Genomic DNA, 19336 nt, shown 5'->3' with positions numbered 1-19336 from the left:
ATATATATATATATATATATCACAGGCCAGGCAATATTGTCAAAAGAATTGGTGGACAAAAATGAAATTCTCACCAGGACTTCAGGTTAGATAACATCTCAAAAATAGAAGAGATTTACTAAAAGAAAAAGTCGAGGGAGGAAGAATAAAAACAGCAAAACCAAATAAACTGGAGGTGAATAACTAAGTGAGGCAGATTGCTGTCCCATTAAAGTAGTGCTGAAACCAAAGGCAATGGAGGTCCAAACTGGTGTTTCAGCAAGTCACATCGGACAGGAAGCAAACACAGACGTGATGCTGGAAGGAACTTCAGAGATGAGCACTAAGAGATTCTGATTGATCCACTAACAGTCTGAGACTCTTAAATGCCTTTCAGAAAACTGGTTTCTAGTAAAGCCTTGAATGTGTGCATGCATGCACACACACATACACACACCACCACACACACACACACGCCATTCTACATTATAAGCTGCTCCTTTGGTATGAATCTATACTTATGGAAATGTAGAGACAAACATTTTAAAATAGCTGCTGTACTTTTCACATTTTGATTTAGTAGGTTCTAGCACTGAGGAAAAATATTCAGCACTTGGACTATCATAGGTTGAGTAAAACTTTTCTTGTACAGAGTGAATTAACTGATTTGTGAAGTTAAAAGGTTGTACCCATTGTATTTACAAAGAATAAAAATATATTGAATCTAAATGAACTTGAACTCTGCCTGATTTCTTAGCCTCCTTCTCTGGCTGTTTCTTACTCGCCAGATACAAGGTGGCGGCAGCTGGTATAAAAACTGAAGCTCAGAGCACTCCAGCCTGAAGAACAGAACTACAAAGGCAATTTCCTTTTTACAGTGAATCCCATTTGTAAATGATGAATAAAGAAATAAAACATAAGATTTCGTCCTCTGCAGCTCTCGAATGTAATTGCATCTGTTAGAAAAATTGCTGTGTGAGGAAGAAAGAGGACGATTAACAGTCTTCATTCACTTACTCCTCTGTTTCCAACTCTCTTGCCAACATTTCAATCCTGACCAGGAACTTAAAATCATTAAATGATCAAAAAGATAAAGTGTGAAGCACTTTATTGGGAGTAAGCTGTGGAAGGAGCAGTAGAATGTGCGTGCAGATGTGACCAGGAAATCTCAGGGCACTGGCCCCACAGCCAGCGGTCAGTAGTGGAGATCAGAGGTGCCCAAGGCCCCAGGCACTGTGGGCTCCTCCTGGGGAGCAGCTCCAGCGAGAGTCTGGAGGAGAGTCTTGAGCAAACTGTTGGCTAAACTGACCTTGCAGATTGTGGAAGTTCAATCAGCCATGCACATGTCTATTGATTCCACAGAAAAGTTAGTCTTAAAGAAAAGCAAGAAACTCAAAGATGTGTATAAGAATGTTCCTTGCAACACTGTTCATATTTAATAACTAAAATGTCCACCAACAGAGAATAGATACATTGTGGTATATACAGACAGTGTTACAGTAGATAAAGTCAGTAGACTAGGACCAACATGTCAACCAGGGTAAATACGAAATTCAGTGTGGGGGTGGTGAGAAGTGAAGTGCAGAGGACATGCGCAGCTTGGTTTTTCTATAAATAGATCATGTTTATAGATATATAAATGTATAGCAAATGTTTAAAGCAAACATGACTATGATAACACTAACTGCATGAGAGTGGTTACCTCTAGGAATGGATGGGATTGGGGAAGGGTACCAAGAGGACCCTCAAATGTTTCTGACATGACTTATTATAAGGCAAAAAGAGACCAGAAACAAAAAGGAGATCAATGACAAGATTTGGTAAAGTTAAGTGATGGGTCCAAGGCTGTTCACCTACGTATTAATCAAATTTTGCTTCAATAATGCTGAATAATAGCTCCCAAAGCTTACAACAACAAACTTGTATTGCTTATGGGACTACCAGTCTCTAGAGTCTCAGCTGGGCCTGGGTCCAGGTTGCAGTTTGCGTTCCAGTGGGTTCCAGTGTTTCCTCATCTGGACTGACAGCTTCCCTAAGCAACGTCCGTGCCTGGCCGAGTGCAGTCTACGCACACTCATTTAAAGCTGCTGCTCACGTCTCCGTTCACTTCTCACTGGCCAAAGCCAGACACGTCACCAAACCCAACCTCAAGTGCGCAGGAAAGTGGAGTCCTCTCATGGAAGAGAGGAAGAAGGGACATCACTGACATATAATAAAATTGATCACAATCATGATCTAAGCTATTTAAGATATTTTGAGTAAAACTAAAAGGAGTAAGTTTCCTGTGGCATGCCACGAATACTGATTTCCTTGGAAATTGCCTTTGCTTTGGGCATCTGTGCCATTACAAATAAAAATCAAACCTGGCTTGCAACATTTGGAAAACCCACAATTAAAAACCCAGTCTCTCCCGGCCAATGTGGTTCACTGATTGAGCATCGACCCATGCACCAACAGGTCGCCAGTTCGATTCCCGGGCAGGGCACACACCCATGTTATGGGCCCGATCCCCAGGGGGGGCATGCAGGAGGCAGCCAATCGATGTTCTCTCTCATCGATGTTTCTCTCTCTCTCCCTCTCTCTCTACAAATCAATAAAGAAAAAGATAAAAAAACAAACAAACCCACAAACAATCTCTTCTGGGACTTGGGAGTTTCAGCTGATGCAGCTGAATATTTTAAGAACCGCAGTGCTTGCCTGGATGTTAAGGCTGGTGTTGTGGGGGAGATGCCACAGTGGTCTTTGAATATATAAACTCAAGATACACAATTTCAATATGTGCGATTTGAATATATAAACAAGAGAAGATGAGCACAGCCATGTGATTACTGTGATCAAAAACCAGCCTTTCGTGTTTCTCCTTTGACGAATGGTTTTTCTAAGCCTGGAAGGGTTACTTTTCAAAAGTATCATTTACATACTGTGACCACTAGGTATGGAGTCTTACATTTGTGTTTGAGTTACTTTTTAGTTATTCTTTGATGCTAGGGAAGAGAAAGGACAGAGGATGAGTTCAGAAATTGAATTGAGACTCCCAGATTATTTCATTTAGAGTTCAAGGTTTTTAATACAATTTAGGAATCCAAGAACTGATTGGCCAGAGACCTCCACTGTGGTCGCCACTCTTAATCATTTGAATAAAAATGGCAATGTATTTTTCTGCAAGTTATTTTGGTGTGTGTGTGTCTCTCTCCTGGTGGTACATATGGCTTTGACTCATTCTTTTTAATATCTACCTGGTATTTCATCTTATGGTAGCCTGCAGTTTACTCAACTAATAATTCCTTATTGATAGACTTGGGTTGCTTGCAGGGTTTCACTAATAAATTGAACTGTAAAGGATCACCCTTCTATGTACACTTCTGTAGACTTCTGAGGGTAAGTCTGTAGGATAAATTCTTAGAAATTGCATTGCTGGGTCAAAGATTATATGCATTTTTAATTTTGATACATATGGCCAAATGGCTCTCCAAAGGGCTGTATCAATTTGCACTCCTGCCAAGAGGGCATGAGAGGAACAAATTCATTGCTCAGAATTTAAAAGTGCTTAATCAGACAAGCTTGATGAACACTTCAGAAGCTGTTAGAAAAATACAAAGGATGCATATGTTTCTATTATGAATATGCCTCTGCTACAATGCTTACTAGACTGGTTAAGTAGGTCTCACCCGGTACCCATCGTGAGAGATGGTTCCCCACATTTTTTAGCCCAGGCCACTTCTTCTGAACTTTTGGGAGTACCCATGTCACAGTGAATGTTGAAAGAGATAAAGGAAAATGTAGAAACAGTTGGCAGACACTTTCCGCTGCTAAGATGCTGCTCTAAGAATCTCAAGCCACTCGTTTTACAATAACATTTTTTATAATCACTTACAGAAATTGAAGAATAGTTACTTTAACTGAATAACTCTAGTACCTTTACCACAAATGACAAATGTATTTTTTATGTAATCTGTATTTTAAGTCATGTTTTTGGAGTTTTGAAGCTCATTTTGGTACCTGAAGTGGCTTTTTCTCCGAATATTGCTGACCTGCATGCAGACTGGTAAGGAGACTCGGCAGAGCCTTCTGCTGTGCACTGGCTTCATCAGCAGAGTGCAGAGGGCAGCCTCCCAGTGAGGAAACCAGGATGTTGCCACATAGCCCACGCAGCTTTCTGACGTGCCAAAGTGTTGTAATGCTCTGCTGGGAAACCGAGAGTAGGGTCAACATATTTAGAAGGCCAAGGTCATAGATTTGATCCTCAGGGGAGCTAGGTGGCCTTTTTGTGTCCCTGGAATCTCTAATAACTGCTAATGGTTATGTCCCAAGACACCGAGCAAGGGGCAGAGGAGGCCTGGGCCCCTCTACCATGAAAACTAGAGAATGGCTCCCAGCTCCTGTCCCTCCGAGTGTCATCCAGGGCATCATCTTTGCTGGGACCAAGCAATGAGCCTAGTGGAAGGAGCACTGGCCAGGGTGAAGAGGCTGGGATTCTAGTTATGATCACTGTGATAAGTCAGTTTATCTCTTGGCACCTCGTGTTTCCATCTGTGCAAAGGAACACTTGGCTCAGTGATGCCTTATTTCCCTCTTTCTCTTCCCATCATCATTATCATTATCTTTAAGTGGGGCCAGGAGACCATGAGAACAAAGTCTTCTACTGGCAACTAATCAAATTAAGCACATTTCCAAATGTACTCAGCCTTGCCTTCCTGCCCCTAAACCCTTTCATCTAGACAAGTTGTTCTCAGTCTTGGTTGCACATAGAATCATCTGGGGAGCTTTCAAAACTTAGTGCCTGCTTCCCAGACCAATTACAGTGTCTCTGGGCAGGGCCCAGGCATCAGCATTTGAAAACTCCATGACTCCAGTGTGGGACTGTGGACCAGAAGCACTGATACTGGCCTTAGGTTGGGAGCCCTGGGAAAGGGGCTGGTGCACAGGCTCCAGGCTCCTCTGTGCCCCTCATCTCTTTGGCTTGGTTGCTCTTCCCCCATTCCCCAGTGACCTTTAAAAAAGTTAATTCTTTCCCTTCTTTCCCTGCTCTGGCCTGTCATTGAACTCACCCAGCTGATTGTGGCACTCATGATTGAGAACCTCTTCTGACGGTTTCCTTTCCCCAGAAATTAACGTGATCATTAAGGCTTATAATTTCACTCACCAGTGCGATCAATCAAGGAGCTGTGAAACAGAGTTAAGAGTCCTTTTGTAATTGGCAGCAGCCTGTGATTCGGAGCAGAGCATCCAGGGGCTGTGAGGAGGTGGGAGGAGGGGAGGGCCTGGTGTGCAGGAAGGGGCTGTGCCCCTTGAACTAACTCCCCAAGCTCTTTATGGCCTGCTCCTCACAGGGACCAGCAAGCTCCCAGCCTGTCCGCCCTGAATGTCAAAAGAGGAAGCCAGTTCTTGCCAACTGTGCTCCAAACTACTCCTTGCCTACCCCAAGCTTTTTGCAATGAAAAGCAAAGTCTCTTTAGAACTGGGAAATGGGGAAGATGAGTGGATCCTTTCATACACTGGGCAGTGCCCGTCTGGTGGGGAGGGGCAATGGGTCCAGATTATCTGTATTTCAGGTGGGGTTCAGGCTGTCAGGCCCAAGGCAGCATCACATTCCTTCCCAACTCCTTTAGTAATACCCTAGAACCCCATAAACAGCAGCGGAGCCTGGAGCAGTGCATACTCTACCCCCCCCCCCCCCCAGCCCAGAGGAACACCAACTTCCTGCTGCCCGCAGGGAGCCTGTGATCAGAGTGGCCCTGGGACCGCAGCTGATTTCCCTCCTGAGAGGGCTGGGCTGGCTGATCCAGTTTCTCACACACAGCACCCAGTGGAATAGCTCACACACACGGTAACAGCGTGTGTGCCAGAGGGAGGGTGGTTATTTTATTTCAAATACAACATTATAAAAACATTAAAATTTACTTTCCTTTTTCAGATAATGCTATAGGAAAATCTAGACAGGAAAGAATCAGCTATAATCCCACCTCCCTAATACAACTCTTCATTTTTGCTTATTTTTCCTAGTTTAAACAGCAATAAAATAACATTACAAGCCAGACTATTATTTTGAGTTTTTCAAATCCTTTATTGTCTCCTTTATCAAAGGCAGTTCCCAGAGCTTTGCAGTGCAGAGAAAAGTCTGCTTTGGCCCATGACAGTGAAGCCAAGAGGGGAGCCACCTGAGGGCTGAGGTAAAGGGGGAAGTAAAAACAAAACAAACGGAACTCTTTGCTTTTCTCATTCGGGAATATGACGGGAGAAGGAAAGGCAGAGAGGGTGAAGCAGAGTGAAGCAGACTGAGGTTTATGTCGCAGTTTCCAGACCTCTGAGCTGGTGTTGGGAGGGGCCTGGAGAAGTGAAGGTTGCTTTAAGGGAAGAAGGCTCTTTCTGCTCCCAGACCTGTTTGGATTCTGGTCACCCACAATACTCTGGGGGTGGCCACATCGACCTGTTCATAACATGTGGAAAGAAAAGCGAGGTCCTGCCCTGGCCAGATGGCTGTTGGTTGAGCGCTGTCCCACACACCAAGAGGTCACTGGTTCAATTCCCGGTCAGGGCTCATGCCCGGGCTGGGGACTCAATCCCGGGCTGGGGACTCAATCCCAAGTAGGGGGCATGCAGGAGGCAGCCAATGATGTTTCTGTCTCATCACTGTTTCTCTCTTTCTAAAATCAACAAACACACACACACATCTATCTATCTATCTATCTATCTATCTATCTATCTATCTATCTATCTATCTAGAAATGTGAGGTCCTAAAGTTTAATTTACTCTTAGTTCCCGTGTGACATGGAAGCTGACCCAAGAATGAGGGGCTCACCATGGCAGGGCAAAGTGACAGATCACCCAGCAGAGGGTAGGGGTGCCCCCCTGGGACTGTGACCATCTGGAGAACTTGAAGGAGATTCAGTCAGCAGCCAGCAAGAGCTGAAGTGGGGCCCCGCCATCCAGGGACCACAGGCTATGGGCAAACCTGGAGACCAGAACTTACAGTCACCGTGAAGCTCAATGCAAATGCCTGCTGGTGAGCAGCAGGGACACCTTTCCTGAGACCAGTGGGTGGGGCTCCGTGCCTCAGGACCCCACCTCTTCTACAGCTGGGAGCACATTTCTGCACACTAGCCCCCATGACATGGGACACCTTCTTAAGGAGAAACAGTGGGGGTTGGGGGAGAGCTCACTCTCTGGGCAATTGCAAACCACCTAAAGGGCTATTTAAACAATCCCACAAAATAGGAAAAAAAAAATTTTTGTTTGTTTTGGGGGAGGGGTATTAATCCTCACTTGAGGATATCTTTCCATTGATTTTTGCCTCCCACATAACCTGGACCAAGGCTGGGAATTGAACCTGCAACCCAGGTACGGGTCTTTGAGCGTGAATCAAACCGGAAGCCTTTGGTCCAAGGACCAGCACTCTAACTGCTGAGCCAAACCAGCCAGGGCAAGAAAAGTTGATTTTTACTTCTAAACAGCAGATGTGAGTTTGTGAAGACCAGGTGAATAGTAAAAAAATGAAAGAACTCGAGTATCTATGCAATTTGTAGTTCATTTGAGCCCCCTGACACTAGCTTGAAAGAGCTGGACCAGTCCTTTGAACTGGGAAATGAGAGGTTAAAATAGAGACCTCAGCTCCTGTCCAGCTCTGGCAATCCAGCACCATAGTCCAAAGTAAGAACTTTGAATGGGAGGAGGGAATAAGATGCCATAACCCATGGATTATGAGATTCATCATTCCTTCCTTCCTTTATCCAGTCAAGGTCCTCAAGGGCCTACTGCACCCAGGGCTGAGCTCCACAGCAAGGATGGAAATGAATAATCAAGCCCTCAGGAGCTCATTCATGGTCTAGTAAGGGAGGCAGAGGCACAAAGAATTGCAACACAGTGAGATGGTCGTCATACACGGAGCCAAGGGCACTCTGCTAAGGGGGCCACAGAGAGGGAGCAGCTTACCTCTTCCTGGGACAAGCAGGAAGCTTTTCTGAGTTGGCAAAAGGCAGGCTGACTTAAATGATGAGTGGGGTGGACCAGGTTCAAACAGCACGTTAGCTGGCACAGCACGTGTAAATGCCTGGTGGTAGGGTGTTTTTAGGTCAAAGGTTCAGAGGCGGGGGGGGGGGGGGCGTGTTGTTAGAGGCTGAAGACTGGTGGAGGCAGTGGTGGCAGATGATGTTTGAAACTCCATTGGAATCAGATTCCAATTTGATTGGAATCAGGTTGTATACATCTTTCTTTCTTTTTTTTTTTTTATCCTCACCTGAGGACATTTTTTGTACAGATAGAGTGGGAGGGAGAGAGAGGAAGAGAGAGAGAGAAACATTGACGTGAAAGGGACACATCGAGTGGCTGCCACCCGCACAACCAACCAAATAATAGCAACCCATCCATTGCATACACTGCCGCCATTATAGTTTAGAAACATAAGCAGTCACCACTGGAGGAGATAAGGTCGGCAGGTTACCCTGCCCACACAGCTGGCTAAAGCTTGGAAATAGTATCTCTTTTCCAGAGAGCAAGCCAGCAACTTCAGTGCCCAGCTGAAAGAATACACCTACCAGTGAGGCATCTTCATCAAGGTAAAAGATGCCAGAGTGTATTTTCACAAAAGGCTGTCACAGTAAAGTGGGTGCACAATTTTGTGAAAGACGATTTAGCGACTTGTATCACAAGCCAAAGATATTCCTTCACATCTTTAGATTCACTTTTGAAACTCTGCCTTGAAGAGAAACCTAAACCTTAGCAAGAGCTTTAGGCATAAGGATGCTCACCATGGTGTTATTTACACTATTTTAAAATTGAAGATAATAAAAATCTCCAACAGGATGTAGCACAAACCCATTCTGTATACTCTCCACCTTTATTGTTATCGGCGAGATTATTGTGGCGGTATTATTACCTGAAAATCTGCATAGAAAAAAATGGTGGGATTATGGGTAAGTTATTTTTTCATCTATTTATCAGTCTATCAGGTGGTTTTATTTATTTTTAATTATTTTTAATAGCATGGCATATTTACTGTATTTATATTTATATTGGTGTTTCATTGTTTATATGTATTTTATCGTCAAATTTATTTAAAACTTCCAAAGCTGGAGCATTGACTGATTCAGTCTTGACTGCAGGAACTTACAGGTGCTGGAGGGTCTGTGGAGAAACATGAAGTTGAAAGGTGACACAGAGGTACCCACTTTCTGGGGAGTTCCTATGCAAGTTCAGGTAAAACCTGCCTATCTGTCATGTCTACAGGAAATAGACCTACAGGGAAAACAAGGGCATGGGAGCCTGAGAGAGGGGATTGATGAGGGCATGACTGAGGAAGGCGAGATGACAGTGGGAAACAGGAGAGAACGTAGCGCTAGCTGTCCACTCCCATCCTTTTACACTGGAGGCCCAGCAGGTGAGTTACAGCATCTCCCAGGTCACACAGGGGCTCTGAACCCAGAGCGCAGCGCCTTCTACAGCTGAATTTTCCACTCCATGTAAAAGGTCAATCCCCTGCTTCAATATAGAACGTGTCTTGGTACCTATGTTAGGAGCTTACTCTTCTCATTCTCGTTCACTGTGGCTTTCCTCTTCCAGCACCCCTTCCCCAGGGCTCCACCCCCCACCCCCGGAGGACAGGGCTGGAGATTCTGGTCATTGGTGTGGAATTTCAGCACAAGAAGTAGAGATCAAGGATGGAAAAGCACACTTGTTTTCTCGACAATCAGAATTCTTTGCAATCAGAACTACACTTCCTCAAAGAACTGTTTTTTTTTTGTTGTTTGTTTGTTTGTTTGTTTGGTCTTTTAAGCAAATTACTGATATATGCAACAACATGATTGCATCTTAAAACATGTTGATCGAGAGAATCCAGACTAAAACAAAAATGAAGAGTACCTACTGGCCCAAGGCCTCAGAGCTGGGATTTGAACCCAAGTCTGGGTGACTTTAAAGCTTATCCTCTTTCAACTACTCCCCAGAGAACCCTTGACTCCACGCCATACCCCTTGGTTTCTAGTCAGCTCTGGAAAGGCCCTTGGACAAGTCCCGTCCTGTGCCTGAAAAATGAGAAGCTTAATAGTCACATGATACAAATTTCAAAACATTCCAAAGGGTATACATTTCAAGAACCAGTGGACACTACAGAGATGTGATGACTAAATGCAATGTGGTCTTCTGGACTAGATCCTGGAACAGAAAAAGGACATTAGTAGAAAACCTGGGGAAAGTAAAATAAAGTTTGGAGCGTAGTTAATAGTACTGTACCAATGCTGGTTTCTTAGTTTTAACAAAAATACCATGACCATATAAAATGTCAACATGAGGAGGTATATGAGAACTGTTTGTATTATCTTTACAACTTTTTTGTGGATCCAAAATTACTCCAAAATAAAAAGGGCTTGTTTTTAGAGTATATGGTGAAATATTTTCCTCTCTCCTCTGCATTTGGGCCTCCCAGTCCTCAACCAGGCAATCCATGTTACCTCTTTCTTATATAACCTTTCAGAGATATTCAATTAATAATCAGAGAAAATATCGTATTCCATAAATATCATTTCTCGATACATAAAGCATGTCTGTGAGATATCCTAGAAGTGAAATCTTGGGCTTATAAGTTTTGATAGTTATTGCCAAATTGCCCTGCAGGGGAGTTGTGCCAATTTATCCTCCAACAATATGTATGAGGACCTGTCATTTTACCAACACTGACTGCTGTCTGGGACCAACTCACTTCAGTGTTAAGTGAGACTCTCAACTCCCAAAATGCTCACGAGCAAACCTCTCCAGAAGGCTGTCCCAGAACGGTGTGGCCATTGTGCAGCATGTGGCTGAGACAAGCGGACAGCTGCAGTGGCCGGGGCAGCCAGGTTCTGAAGAAGTGACAGCCAAACGATTAACATTCCCAACGCAATTACTACTGTCTTCAGGAGATGTTCACAGAAGGGTATCGTCTCTGCTCCACAGCACACAAAGAGTCAAGCCTCACAAATCTGCTCGTAGTGAGGACAAAACAAAACAATCCACAGGTCACAGTGTTCAGGTTACAGGTGCAAGAAAATCCCTTTGCAGAAAGAAGACAGCAAATCCCCATTGCAGTTGAAAGAACAAAACTTTCTTCACCTCAAGACTCTCCCATGAATAAACCGGTCAAACATGGTTTGGATTTACTGAACATGAAAACAACTGGATTAAAGTATAATCTAGCTAGAAAGGAAAGGAAATGTACTGAGAAAACTAAGTAATGACAAAGCTGCAGTGTTTACATCTGCCAAGCAGGGATGGCCACTCCAATTTTATAACCAAAAACCCTTAAATGTTTAACCTTCCTTAGATCATGCTACGGGGTCTCTGCTCTCCGTGGCCTTTGATAACAACACTGGTCTCAAGGCAAACCGTACATGCACTAGGGGCACTGATGCTCAGGAGGCCAGAGGCCCCAGCACACCAGTCTGCAGGCACGTCTGCAGGGCCCTAGCCTAACTGCCAACAGCCCAGCATTGCACAGAAACAGGTGCTAGAATCAGAAAGATCTGGGTTTGAATCCGTTTCACTGTTTACTGGCTGTGTGACCGTGGGCAAATTACTTCAGCTCTGTCTCAGCTCTCTTGATAAAATGGGGATAATACCCACTCCAAAGGGTTGTTTTGAGAATTAAATGAGGTAATACATGTAGAGAGCCCAGGATGAAACCTAAGCACTCGAGACAGTAGGCTAGTTGTTTTCCAATCTCCCTCCCCTTCCTCATGTACACAAGGCACGCAAACCTGCTCACACCATGCAGACTCAGGGCACATCCAAACCACACTTCATGACAGGAAGGTTCAGAATTTGTTACTTCTAGGATGCCTAACTGTTTTGTATCAAAGATCCCTACTGAGATGTTTATAAAAGAATAAAATGAAACATATAGGATTACAAAAGAAACTATTTGTTGAAATACATTTATTAAAGTACTTCTTAAAACTGTAACAGAGTGTCTCTCTTTAAACCATTAAACAACATCTTGGGGCAGGTCTGATGTCTATGATAAATTTCCAGTAGTGAGTATATGTATTTCAAGATCTGCAACAACAAATGTGATATAACATATTCACAAGTTCTGCTTATACTACTCTTATGGTCTGTTCCTGTATTTATAATGGAAGAAATGCCAAATCTCAGTTAGAGAATACTGAATATAAAGATGCAACTCCCCCTCCCCCCCCAATCCAAATCCAGACTCCAGGTGAACAACTCAGGTGTTATATCACCACCTCTGGCCTCAAGAATACTGATACAAGGTGTTTGAAAACGGTCAAACCTGCACTTCTTTTTTTTTTTTTTATCCTCACCCGAGGATATTTTTCCATTTTTTGTACAGATAGAGTGGGAGGGAGAGAGAGAGAGAGAAACATCGACGTGAAGGAACACATCGAGTGGCTGCCACCCGCACAACCAATCAGGGCCGGGGACAAACTGCAACCGAAGTACATGCCCTTAGCGGGAACCGAACCCGGGTCTCTCCGGACCGCAGGCCAACGCTCTAACCGCTGAGCCAAACTGGCCAGGGCAAACCTGCACTTCTTTATTCACTCTTTCCCTCTGGCTTCTTTTAAGATTTTCTATTGGTCTTTCGTTTTCTGCAGTGAGAATAGGAGACACCTTTGGTTGTTTTTTGCATTTTTCTTGCTTGGTGTTCTCTCAGCTTCTTGGGTCTGTTGTTTGGCATCTTCCATTTTGAAATGCTCTCGGCCATTATTACTTCATATATTCCTTCTGCTCTGTTCTCTTTGCCTTCTGGTATTCCAGCTCCACCTACGTCGCACTTTTGGAAATGACCCATTTTTAGATGTTCTTTTTTTCTTTTTGCATTTCAGTTTGGGAAATTTCTATTGACCAATCTGCTGTTCACTGAGTCTTTCCTAAACTATTTTGAGTCTAATGATGAGCCCATGGAAGGCATTCTTCCAGTCTATTCCAGTAATTTTGATTTCTAGCATTTTCCTTTGATTCTTCGTGTTTCCATTTCCAATTACACTACCCTTCTGCTCTTGCATATTGTCTTTTTCCACTAAATCCTTTCACACATTAATCATAGTTATTTAAAATTGTTTGATAATTCCAATATCTGTGTCATATCTGACTCTGATTGCTCTCTCTCTTCAGACGGTTTTTTCTTCTTCTTACCTTTTGGCATGCCTTGTAATTTTTTGTTGAAAGCCAGACATGTTGCATTGAATAACAGAAATCAAGGTGAACAGGCCTTATGTGTGAGGATTTATCTTGCCAGAGAGGCAGTGTGTTCAAGGTTTGCTATAGTTATAGTACCAGAGGCTTCAAATTATTCTAGTCTTTGCTTCTGTCTCTGTCTTAACTTTGGTTTTCCTTAATTATGCTTCCTCAAGAATTTCTTGCAGCTTTCAGCTGTAATCCACTGGTTATCCTGGAGCCATGGTAGTGTGGTGGTAATGTTGGGGGGTGGGGAGTCTATAGTCTCCAGATCAATCTCAGTGTTTTAGTGGGCCTGTGACCTTCACAAATGTTTTCCTAGTGGTATAGTTTCCCCCCTTGGCCCCTTCCTCCCTTCCCTGCCTGAAGCTTTACCAATATAGTTCCTTCAAGTCTTGACCCCTGTTGATGTCTTTCCCCTCCTTGGGTGAGACGGGAAGGCTAGATGGGCTAGTGAGAATACCCTTCCCCCAGTGGGGAAAGGGCTCTGGCAGTCTTTTATCCTGCAGAGTAGGCCTTTGTATCAAGTTCTAGGCATATTTTACAAAGATTATTCATCTCCTCTCCCTGCCAGAGCCATAAGGGGAAATCTTACTGGTTCTTCACTGTGGGAATCTGATGGGGTTCCTAGAGGCAAAGCTCAGGAACTTGTGGGGGCCCCTTTAAGACTGCGACCACACTCAACCTCTAGCAATTCATCAAGATTACCATGTAAGTGTTCCTACCAGTTTATCGCTTCCGCAGTTTCTGCTCCAAGTGAACAGCTTTTAACTGTCTCTCTAAATGAGCCCATCTCTCCAGATTTTGGGGTTGTAGTTTGCCCTGTAACCTTAATTCTCTGATGGGTAGGTCCAACACAAGTCATTTTTAGTCTGTTGAGCTATGTCTTGCTGTGAGGACAAGCTCTTTAAGTGTCAGAGCTGAAACTAGAGGCCTCTATTTCATTTTGAATGGCCATTCCCTTCCCTTCATCTGAACTCCCATGTCCCTTCTTGTCCTCACACTTTCCACGTCTCCAATTTGACTGTAGTAGCAGTGAATCTTTTCAAGACAGAGTCGTAACAAGACTGAGTTTCTTAAGAAAAAGGTCTGTGTTTAACCTCTTGTCTATGGTAACACTTTGCACATATAAAATGCTCAAAGCTGTTTGACTTTATTGGGTCGCTCCCAAGCATGGCTCTCACCTAGCAGTAAAGAACATCTGTGGTGAGAAGTCACCCAGCATCCTGTCCTCTGAACTTCCTTTTGTGCTTCTGAATGAGTTTTTCCATGGCAAACTTCACTTACTGTAAATCAAGATTTACAGAGGTAATTTTTCAAGATCTGATACGTCCTGACTTTTTCTCCATTTCCTGATTTCTTTTTGTAATGACTTAATTAGCCAGGTTAAAGTAGCCAAGATAAAATCTGGCCAAATTCCTGGAAATCAAAGAACCTCCTAGCTAAGTGTCCAAACCTGGCTGTTTCCAAATTACCTGGGAAGCTTTAAAAAAAAAAAAAAAAATCTTGGGACTCAATATTAGAGAGTAATTGTAGCGCATAGCTAAGGTTAGGAAAACAAGATACTTCTAATCAGCAAGCTCTTCAGGTCAAAAAGTACATTTATACCCCCCACTTAAAATCAAACCAAAAAAACAAAACCAAACCCAGCTATTTAATCACTCATGTCCAGCATAGAGGACATAGGAAATGTTACTGAAAATTCACCCTTTCATTCATTCAATAAATGTATTGAGCATCATATACGGCCTGGGTACCAAGGCACAGCCCCTGTCCACAAGAAGAGTCAGATCCTCTTCTTCCAGGGCCATCACGTCCTGGCTAACTGTGAGCATGTTACTTAAGTTTTCACAGCCTCTGTCTTCTTATCTACAAAGGAGAATATTATTTACTTCATAGGAAAGTGCTGTGACAAAGATCACAAAGAAACCACTGAGGAAGACTTATACTCTATTCTCCTAAAATAGTTTCTAAACACTTGCATAATGTAATAATCCCAGCCAGCACCCACAGGGCAGTTAATCTATATGGCAGGCAGTGTGCTAAGCTCTCTGTCCATCCACACTTCAGACAAATCTTATCTGTAAAGGCCTAGGGACCTGCAGCCTCCTTTCATTGGCTATGTTCATCCTCAGGCCTATAACCAAAGCAGGCAAAGTAAGCTGAGGTCAACAGGACAAGAAATTTTAATGTAGAGGGGCCACAACAAGAGGGCCACAGGATATAATAAATTGAATAGCCACAGGATGTAATAAATAGAAAATGTCAGCACCTCCTACCGGAGGTCATCAACAGCAGTGAGGGTCACAATGGCAAAAGAAACCAAGTATCAGATTAACCCACCCAAGAACTGCCACGGGTTTGGTGGTACCAGTTGCTGTTAGCACTCATGTATCTGTGATTACCACTGCCATCGGAGAACTATTACTAAGCCTTTACATGTCCCAGACATGCTGTCCTATGGTTTTACATTTAGTCCTCAACAACTCTTACTAAAGGCGCCACCGATGTTGACCCTTTACAACTGGCAGCTGAACACCTGACACAAGACAATTGCTGCATAATCCACTGCAACATTCACTTTTTTTCCCCCTCACCCGAGGACATGTTTGCATCCATCTTCAGACAGAGCAGGAGGGAGACAGGGAGGAAGAGAGAGAGAGAAACATCGATGTGAGAGAGACATATCAACTGGCTGCCACCCACATGACCCCAACTGGGGCTGGAGACAAACTGCAACCGAAGTACGTGCCCTTAGCAGGAACTGAGCCTGCGTCTCTCTGGTCCACGGGCCAATGCTCTAACCACTGAGCAAAACCAGCCAGGGCTCACTTCTATTATTTTAGTAAGACTCTTACAGGCTTCTAGAACATTCTCCTGCATGATTAAACAGCCCCTGCATTTTTATTTTACAGATTAAAGCTGTAGTTTTAACATAGACCATGGTTTCAATTCTCTGGAAGACAACACTGAAAAGTACTGTCCCTGATAAAAACATGTTATCTGGAATAGACAACTTTTCACCTAACTTAAAACTTTCAGCTTTCTGAGAGTATGCCTGTCCTTAGGAAACTGTAGAGATTAGAAGTAAGCAGACCAATACATCCCATCCTAAAGCATATTATTCCCTCATCTACACATGACCAAAATCAAAAGAATTCCACGGTGAGCGGAAACCTCAGCACTCTTGACGTTTTTCTGCTGTGGGAAGCTATCCTGTGTACTGCAGGGTCAGCAGCACCTCTAGCTTCTGCCCCCGGGTTTTCAGTGGCATTCTCCAGCTGTGACAAGCAAAACACCTCACAATGTTGCCAAATGTCCCTTGGGGTAAAAATCATCCCTGGTTGAGAACTACTGCTTTAGAAGTATTATTCAGTTTAACAGAGCTACCATTAATTTGTTCTGAATACTGAAAACTAACAGACTTTATTTCTCTAGCTCAATAAAATAAAATTCATGTTTTTAGCTTTGTGTCTTAATTATAGTAACTGAAAGGTCCAATATTATGGAACTGTGAAATACTAAGGCCTTAGAGGGCAGGTCTGACTTCTTCCTGTGATTTCTAATCTTCTTGGTGGACAGCCTAGGTTGGCCAAGACCCATGCTGGTTTCCTCTCATATGGGCTGACTTGTCTCTAGGTGACACTCTGGTGTGGGAGGACAAACTCTCCTTACTTTGGGGATGAACTCTAGGTCACAGTGGGTCCCCAAAGCACCAGATGTTGTGCAGATTCAAACTAGAGACCATATACTGGCTGCAAAGGCCTGGACACAACACAGGTTAGTCAGCCAAGAGTCATGTATTTTCTGGTTTTTTTAATCATTTATACAAGTCAGGCTAGAATACTACCCTCCCTTGGTTAAAGAGAATTAAGAGTGCCACTATCCCAAGCCAAATTAGAGGGGATGAATCTGCTGACTAAAAAAAGTTATTACACCCTTACTAAGTTTGTTTAAGCAGGTCACTCAGATGAACCAAAACAAAAAAAAAAATAGGAGGCATAGTATTGACTTATCTTAAAAAGCCTTTTAAAAAGAATGACTTGAGATTATAAAGCATTTTTCAAATACACTAAGTGCTTCGTAATAACTCAATAAGCCTTAAGGAATTTTTTTTAAGTACATTTTTTTTTGTTGTTTAAAAGAAAATACCCCATTCAAAAGGTGGTGACATATTTGATATCACCACTGTTTAAAGAGGAATGAAGTTACAGGAATGAGAAGTATATAATTAGTAAATAATCCCTCTCAACAAGTGAGTTAAGTAGGAAAGCCACAAAGGAAAAAAAGAAAAGCCGGAGGCAACACAATCAGTGCATATCAGAAATGCATTTTTATTTGAAAACAACTTTAAATTTTTAGACAAATGATCTTAGTATATAAATTTGACTTTGTTTTTATACAGAATATAAAGATTTCCCTCACTGATCTTCCATGTGAAGGGTATCACAAGCCTGAAGGAATACTTTCTGCATACAAGTGTGTATCTTACGTGCAGGGTGCTGGCAAGGAATGGTGCAGTGCTCCTGCACATAAGTTAGGTCAAGTGACGTTACATATTAAAAAGGGTAAGAGAAATATTCTAGTTAATCATATTCAAGAAGCAAACATGACACAAAAACTGCAGCTAAGACCAGGTCAGTAACTTTAGTCAGGACACTGCGGAGTATGCTGGGATAACAGATTGTGAGGCTATCGTGTGCAGCACATGAAACAGCAAGGAAGAGCTATTATATAGAAAGGCTGGAATGAGAGACTTCACTAAAGCAAATTAACTTCTTGTCAACTGCCAAAGCAAAACAAGACAAAACAGAGCACACAAGTGTTAGTACACCGAAGGCATGTTATACCAGTTCTGCGCAGCATGCTAAGTGAGTTAGAACTTCTTCACCGGTGCAGACAATCATAATAGTCACGGAAAGTTTTTTTGCCCTTTCTCACCAAATTTCAGGCATGTCTTATTTTAGATGGAGTATAGCTTTTATCTATTATTTCATCCTGTAAAAACATGTGAAGACAACGTTCATTCTGTGCCAGAGGATGACCAGCGACCCTAGGAATAAAAAAGACAAATTTAGTCCAATATTTTATAAACAGGGGTGGAGGGGTGTCAAACACTGTTTTAAAGTCAGGGAGCATGTACAATTTAGTAATAGTAAGTGTTAGTCTGAACTGCTCACAAAGCTATGCTCTATCAACTTGTGGTAAATTTTCTTTCCTTTGGTTCACAAGGGTAATTTAGAAAACATTCAATCACAAGCTTTGCACTGCTTCTGGCACATGTGCACAATTGGCTTCTTTATCTGTTAGATGGTATATTCATAAGAAACCTAAATTAACTTTAATTAATTTGAAATATGTCTTGGTTCTAAGAATCCATTTTAAAAAAGAAAAAGATACAGAATTAGAGTTAGAAATACAATGGAGTTCAATAAAAGACCCAAATAGTAAGAAATAGGCACAAATGGCCCTGGCCAGATTCACTCAACAATTAGAGTGTCTGCCCGCAGACCAGAGAGTCATGGGTTTGATTCTGGTCAAGGGTACGTACCTCGGTTGCAGCTCAGTCCCCGGCCCTGGTCAGGGTCATGCAGGAGGTAACCAGTCGATGTGTCTCCCCACCCCCCACCCCCACTTTATCTGAAGATAAATGGAAAAATATCCTTGGGTGAGGATTAAAAGAAAAGAAGAAGAAATAGGCACACATGTTACAGAGGTGTTTTTTTTTAAAGGAGGGCGGTGCTTTTACTTATTTATTCATTTATTTTAAAGTTTTATTTATTTTAATGTTTTTTTAATTCATTTTTTTTTAAAGGGAGAGAGATATAGCAACATCAATTGGCTGCCTCCTGCACGCCCCCTACTGGGGATCGAGCCCAAAACCTGGGCATGTGCCCTGACTGGGAATAGAACTGTGACCTCTCAGTCCATGGGAAAACACTCAATCCCACTGAGCTACACCCAGCCAGGCTAAAGTTTTATTTATTGATTTTAGAGAGAGAGAAGAAGGCAGGGGGAGAAAGGCAAAAAGAGAGAGAGCAAGAGAGAGATTTGTTGTTCTGCTTATTTATGCATCCATTGGTTGATTCTTGTCTGTGCCCTGACCTTGGTGTATCAGGATGACACTCTAACCAACCTGAGCTACCTGGCCAGGGCCACCTTTAAAGGTTTCCATTTGACTAAACACAA

The 19336-nt window shown here is 42.9% G+C and overlaps 1 protein-coding gene across 2 annotated transcripts in view; it reads right to left on the bottom strand.

Moving 5' to 3' along the window:
* Positions 1-17461: 17461 nt before the first annotated feature.
* Positions 17462-19336, bottom strand: part of SNX3 (sorting nexin 3) — a 38216-nt gene continuing 36341 nt past the window's right edge. The window contains exon 4 of one of the 2 annotated variants that reach the window (XM_036249275.1): positions 17462-18200. In XM_036249275.1, coding sequence (XP_036105168.1) covers positions 18095-18200 — 106 coding nt within the window. In that variant the 3' untranslated portion in view covers positions 17462-18094. The remainder of the gene's footprint in view (positions 18201-19336) is intronic. The other variant, XM_036249274.1, reaches the window with a different exon arrangement.

This window comes from Molossus molossus, unplaced genomic scaffold (assembly GCF_014108415.1).
Source record: "Molossus molossus isolate mMolMol1 unplaced genomic scaffold, mMolMol1.p scaffold_m16_p_8, whole genome shotgun sequence".
NCBI lineage: Eukaryota > Metazoa > Chordata > Mammalia > Chiroptera > Molossidae > Molossus > Molossus molossus.
Note: the sequence above shows the minus strand (reverse complement) of the source record. Positions and strands in the feature narration are given on the sequence as shown.